The 6,874-nt window shown below is 34.0% G+C and overlaps 1 protein-coding gene across 1 annotated transcript; it reads right to left on the minus strand.

The window, feature by feature from the left end:
- Positions 1-5,393: 5,393 nt before the first annotated feature.
- On the minus strand, positions 5,394-6,419 carry LOC115924316 (rhodopsin, GQ-coupled-like). Its single transcript, XM_030986432.1, has one exon. The coding sequence runs from the start codon at positions 6,417-6,419 to the stop codon at positions 5,394-5,396; it is 1,026 nt and encodes a 341-aa protein (XP_030842292.1).
- Positions 6,420-6,874: the final 455 nt, after the last annotated feature.

Raw genomic sequence — 6,874 nt, forward strand, 5'->3', positions numbered from 1 at the left:
GCTACCGTTCCGCTGTAAAGTATGGTCGCTTCCTAATGCTGGAAAAAGTCAACTACTAAGACCACACTTTAGAAGCGTCCTAGCACGCGAAGTTTCGAATTGAAAGTTCTTAAAGCTAAATGGCAAAACACAAGTTTTGTTCTTATATCATCATAAGCATGCGATGGCAATATTGCAGGCAATACAAGGAAGACCTCCATGAAATTTACAACAGCCTGTTGGTTTCAATACGCAATATCCATTTGGATTGCCCACTGTTTACATGACACTTTCTTTCCTGAAGAATTTTTTTCTGCAAAAGTAATAACCGGTTCTGCGTTTTAAGCGATTTGGTTGAAGTTCATCTTTAGAAAGTAGCTTTGATTGTCATTAGGACAAGTAACACGAACCGCTACAAAGAATATCGGATTCAATGCACCATCAATCAAAACAAAATTCCTCATTATTATCATCATTATTTTTAATCACCAGCACGCTTAAGGAAATATTCAACCTTAAAAGATAACGACACTAAAGATAGCGGAAATAATCAGAGAAGCAGACTACTGAAAGTTGCATGAAATATAAAAAGAAATAAGAAAGCTGTGCATTTTGTAGTAAAGTTGTAAATACTTTTCGTATGTGGACTTCAGCACTCAAAATTAGGTAAAGTCACTGTAATGAGGTGCCGCACAACTTTAATATTTAATTGCTAACACAAAAATATGGCTAAACTGTCAATTTTACAAGATGTATCACTCAGAAGGGTCTTTTTGGGGGACCTGCAGTTATATGCTATCCATGCTATATTTTGAGTAGTGCCCTTAAAGGTACTATGTCCCTTTTGCAGCCAACCTCAAATGCTGTAGAACTTTGCAGGAATTATGAATATGTCATGTATGTCCTATCTGTGAAATTTAAACGTTAGTAGTGTCCTCATATTCAAATTACGCAAGGAAAACCGTTTACTTGCTAGACTTCACTGTCAGACACTATTGAGTGACTGACTGGCTTTTTTTCTTCTTTGGTAATAACATAGATCCTACATGAAAAGAGTTGTAAAGGGTACATGAGCATTTGTCTACATCAATAACCCACTTCTTATGATGGCCAAAATTAAACTGATTGAATCTTTGCGCAGCATAAAACGTATGACCATTCGGTACAATTGTCTGAAAATCAAGACTATTACTTTTGGGCTCTATAGCCCTAAAGTCGATTTGACAACTAATAGTCGTTATTTTCCCACTTGAAGACATTTTCAAGCCCCACCTTTTTTAGGGAAGTTCTAAATTAGTATTATCTTTCAAATGCAGTGGGAATTTAACTTTTTCATTTTTTTTTGGCTTGCAAATGGGACATAGTCCCTTTAAGGGAGATAAACAAAAATTAATGATATTTTGTGTACACGACAAACAGGAGAGTTGTCCCTAAATTCCGTTGATGTGGACTAAAATCTAATTCGAGATTCGCATAGATTTAGTGATCTCATTATATTTCCAACATTAACGACCCTATTATTATTGCTCCAATTTATTTCAAGCTTTCACCATTCTGTTTCAATTTGTTCTGCTTTTACACAAATGAACCTATTACAAACGTTAGATTGCCCCTTTAAAATACATGTCATGTCTCGTTCATGTTTATCGCGGCAAAATCTCTTTTTTTTTTAAATATTTGTTTGTTTGTTTGTTTGTTTTATTTTAGTACGGTGGCATACTTCAGCCAATGGCTGTTCTTCATCATGGCCGTGCATATAAAAAAACAATCACAATTTTACAAAGAAACGTACATTATAGAGTAACATGGTTTACATACAAAGTTTAAAAAAACATACATATATATATATATATATATATATATACAAATAGGTTAGAAGGCGAGAAATCCAAACAAGCCCTTATTTAGAAAAAGAAAACGTTCAGAAAAAAAATTGAAGAAACAAAAATCAGTTTTTTATTGCTATTAGGAGTCAAACATGATGATACAAATATCATAAACTCCTTTTGAAAGTATAAGTTGGTTTATATTTAGTTTCTACCGGCAATTTAATCCATAGTTTTACACCATAATAACTTTAACTTTTCTTTTTGAAGCATGTTTTAATTCTTGGTAAAGTAAACATACGGGGAGCATTTCTTAAGCTAAAGGAAGTGTATTCAAAACTAAATTTACTTAAAGATAATCCGGGTTGATTGGTCTGCAATTTTATACATTATGAATAGAACATGTTTGTTTATACGTCTCTCAACGAAGATATCAACAAAAGATTGATACACAAGTCTAGTTAAGTATTTATTTCCACTCTTATTTTTGTTTTATGTAATCTACTTTGTAAAATGAGTAGTTTTTGAATATTTTGTTTCTTTGTATTATTCCAAAAAACATCACAATAATCTAAATTACTTTGAGAAATTGACTTCTAAAGAAATAATGCATTTTTTTGCGATAAAATACAAATTCTTCGTAGTACTTTTACACAAATGTTTTACATGTTCATCCCAATCTAGCTAGTTATCAATATATACTCCAAGGTATTTACACATAGTAACCTGATTCGGTTTTATGTTATCAATAAAAAGATCTAGATTTTTTCCACGAAATCTTTTTCTAGATCCGATTAGCATTGTTTCACATTTCTTTGTATTTAATGCCAGCCGATTACATGAAAGCCAATCAGATATTCCGTAAGTCTTGATTCAAATTTTTTTTTAATATCTTTTAGAATATTGCTAGCATAATAAATGCAGGTATCATCGGCATATAATGAAACAGCACAATTTTTAAGACAGTTTGGTAAGTCGTTAATAAAGATCAAAAATAATAATGGTCCTAAATTTGACCCTTGTGGTACTCGACATTTAATTGTCTGTGGATATGACTGAACACCATTTACGACAGTGAATTGTGCTTAATCGCTTAAGTAACTAAGAAACCATTTACATGCATGCTGGTCTTATCCATTTAAACGCAGTTTATTTAACAATACCGAGTGGTCTACGGTATCGAAAGCTTTCTGTAAATTAATTGTTACCATTCCAATCACCTCCCCTTCATCCATACAAGGTAAACAATCTTCCGTGATGTTCAAAAGTGCACTTAACGTAGAATGATGGGGTCTAAACCCTGATTGATTCACATTAATGATATTATTCTCATTAAAAAAATGTATACAACTGTTTAAAAACTTGTTTTTCTACAATTTTCGATAAAAGCTGACATGAATGCAAGATTTGTAAGATTTTCTTGACTCTATCGACCCCTTCTTGGGTATGAGAATACAAGTATATTTACAACATAGTATCAATATAACAATAGATAACAATTATTCACAACTGATAATGTGAACAATGATAAACATAAGATATTTGTATTATTCCAAAAAACATCACAGTAATCTAAATTACTTTGAGAAATTGACTTCTAAAGAAATAATGCATTTTTTTGGCGATAAAATACAAATTCTTCGTAGTACTTTTACACAAATGTTTTACATGTTCACCCCAATCTAGCTAGTTATCAATATATACTCCAAGGTATTTACACACAGTAACCTGATTCAGTTTTATGTTATCAATAAAAAGATCTAGATTTTTTCCACGAAATCTTTTTCTAGATCCGATTAGTATTGTTTCACATTTCTTTGTATTTAATGCCAGCCGATTACATGAAAGCCAATCAGATATTCCGTAAGTCTTGATTCAAATGATTTTCAATATCTTTTAGAATATTGCTAGCATAATAAATGCAGGTATCATCGGCATATAATGAAACAGCACAATTGTTAAGACAGTTTGGTAAGTCGTTAATAAAGATCAAAAATAATAATGGTCCTAAATTTGACCCTTGTGGTACTCGACATTTAATTGTCTATGGATATGACTGAACACCATTTACGACAGTGAATTGTGCTTAATCGCTCAAGTAACTAAGAAACCATTTACATGCATGCTGGTCTTATCCATTTAAACGCAGTTTATTAAACAATACCGAGTGGTCTACGGTATCGAAAGCTTTCTGTAAATTAATTGTTACCATTCCAATCACCTCCCCTTCATCCATACAAGGTAAACAATCTTCCGTGATGTTCAAAAGTACACTTAACGTAGAATGATGGGGTCTGAACCTTGATTGATTCACATTAATGATATTATTGTCATCAAAAAAATGTTTACAACTGTTTAAAAACTAATTTTTCTACAATTTTCGATAAAAGCTGACATGAATGCAAGATTTGTAAGATTTTCTTGACTCTATCTACCCCTTCTTGGGTATGAGAGTACAAATATATTTACAACATAGTATCAATATAACAATAGATAACAATAATTCACAAATGATAATATGAACAATGATAAACATAAGATATTATACACAAAGAAAAACATGTGATAATATGAACAATAATAAACATGTGATAATATGAACAATAATAAACATGTGATAATATGAACAATAATAAACATGATAATATGAATAAATAAACATATTTACAAATGAAGGCGAACTGGGCAATTTACCCTTCTACCGCTACGATTGTGCTAACAACATTGCTTACTTGTGAGCTAAAATTTACAGTATTACCATCTACCCTTGGCTCTTTTGAAAAATTTGAATGAAATACACTTCCGCATTTCAGTATTCAATATTTTATATCAAACGTATAGTGAAGTGGGTAAAGCGGAGGACCTTTGTTGGGAGATGTTGTTGCGTTTCATTTACTCGTTTAAAAAATCCGGCGGTGGTTTAAAGCGGTTTAATACCGCGTCATACAAATAAATACAATGGAAATCCCACTACCAGATACAAACTTAATCAATGAGAAGTTGTTCAATTGCCATTTCATATGTCCAACAATATTCCCAACAATTTTTTTTCTACCTGCTCCATTCAAAATGTGTAATTAAACAGTTTCACACTACATTGGACAAATACGAAACCCCCATAAATCATCACAGTCTTTTTTTTTTTAAAGGGGGCGCGTAAGAATGTACCAATATTTGTTAAATATGGAAACATTCATGTTTGTCGGGTTAAAATTCACCAAATGTTGTGTAAAACGTAATTAACATTTGAACATGCACGTATCTTATTTACCTAACATACGTAATACTGGATCTATTAATATTTTTGATAGCTACTAGTGTATCAAGAACACAACTCGTTTCTGCAGTACCCCCCTCTATGTACAACAAAAACTGTTTGACTTCCATTCCCAACTCTTGCCACCATCATTAGACTTCGATTGTCGATGGTTTTCGAATGGTAGTGTGTGAATGATCACAATTTTTCGTGTTCCATGTGATTAAGGCCCTTTATTTTTGCTATTTCGTTAATACCATACTTTCAGTCAAGTGTACTAAATTCGCCGATCGAAGAGTCTGCCATGAACGTTCAACGGTCTGGCATGATGCCTATCGTACGGGACGACAAAATAGAATTTGGTTGAAGATCTCCTGAAAGTTGGGGTGCTTGAGCCCGTAGATGATCGGATTGACTACGCTGTTCGCAAACGTTATCATGGTACTGTAGAGAGTAAAGACGCTGGAACCAGGGATGAAGAAATTTACAATTGTTGCTAGGAAACAGAGCATGAAAACACAAACGACCATGAAGAGATTCTTAGTGATCTCGATCTCCTTCCGGTTGATGGCCTTGATCATGGGCGGATGAGAACCTGCAGAAACGGACGAAGAAGCCTCTGTTGAGTTTGAACCGGTATCTTCATCAACCGCGTACTTGTCTCGAAACTGCTTATTATGTTGCAAGACATGGCATAAGATACGAATGTAAAATACAAGGGTGAGCAGTAGGGCATTGGCGATCAGAGCCCCTTGAAGTAAGATAAAATATGTTTCTAGTTCGTTTGTATCTGTCAATGAACATAGGCTGTAATATTCGGAATAACCGAGTGTTCCAATGCCAAGAACAGGAGGTATGACCATGAATGAGATTGAGATTATCCAGATGATCACAACCATGATGGCGATTTTCTTCGGGGTATGAAGACCTTGATGACCACGAATAGATTTGGTGATGACGTACCAACGGACGAATGCGATAGCGACTAGGGAGTGTACACTGCAGCACACGCTGATGTATCCTACTGCGGCAACGGCTGCGCACACCGCCTCGTGCAGAGGGTACCTTCTTGTTTGACTTAGGAGACCAGCACTTTGGAACGGTAAGAAGGTACATGCCATGAAATCAGCGAAAGCCAGATTGACCACCAGGACATTGGTGATCGTCCGAAGCCTTCTGCCAACGATGACTGAAATGATGACGAGGGCGTTACCAAGAAGACCGACCAATGCGAATACGAGCAAACTGGCTGCAACAATTGCTCGATGTATGAAAGCAACGGCATTAATTTCTGATGTCACACTTGGAATTATCGTGATCCTGTCCAAACTTGTTGAGTCAACCTGTGTAACAACCATTGACCCATAAAGAAAATAAATATCTGTTGCGTTTTCCATTTCAAAAAAGCAATAAAGGCTACCGGTCCGTTGTAAAGTATGACTGCTTCTTAATGATGGAAAGAGTCAACAACTAACACCACAATTTAAAAGCCGTCTATAACACACAAACACAATTTCAAATCAACTTTATTCAAGCTAAATGGCAAATAAAAAACGTTTTAGCTCTTATATCTTAATTATCATGCAATGTTAATGGGATAAAAATTATATGAAGCAATTGGTAAATAGTGAGGAATTGACATCACAAACTAATAAACAAATTGGCGATGTGTGTAGTGATTTCCATTGTTCCATACTTTTTCATACTTTTTCAAAAAGTCGTAACTTTCTTATTAGTAATCCGATTTTACTCAATTTTTTTGCTCTGTTTCTCTTTTCTTTTTATCTATAAAAGCAAATTATTTTTCGAGTGG

Source organism: Strongylocentrotus purpuratus, unplaced genomic scaffold, assembly GCF_000002235.5.
Source record: "Strongylocentrotus purpuratus isolate Spur 01 unplaced genomic scaffold, Spur_5.0 spur5_scaffold_15, whole genome shotgun sequence".
Classification (NCBI taxonomy): Eukaryota; Metazoa; Echinodermata; class Echinoidea; order Camarodonta; family Strongylocentrotidae; genus Strongylocentrotus; species Strongylocentrotus purpuratus.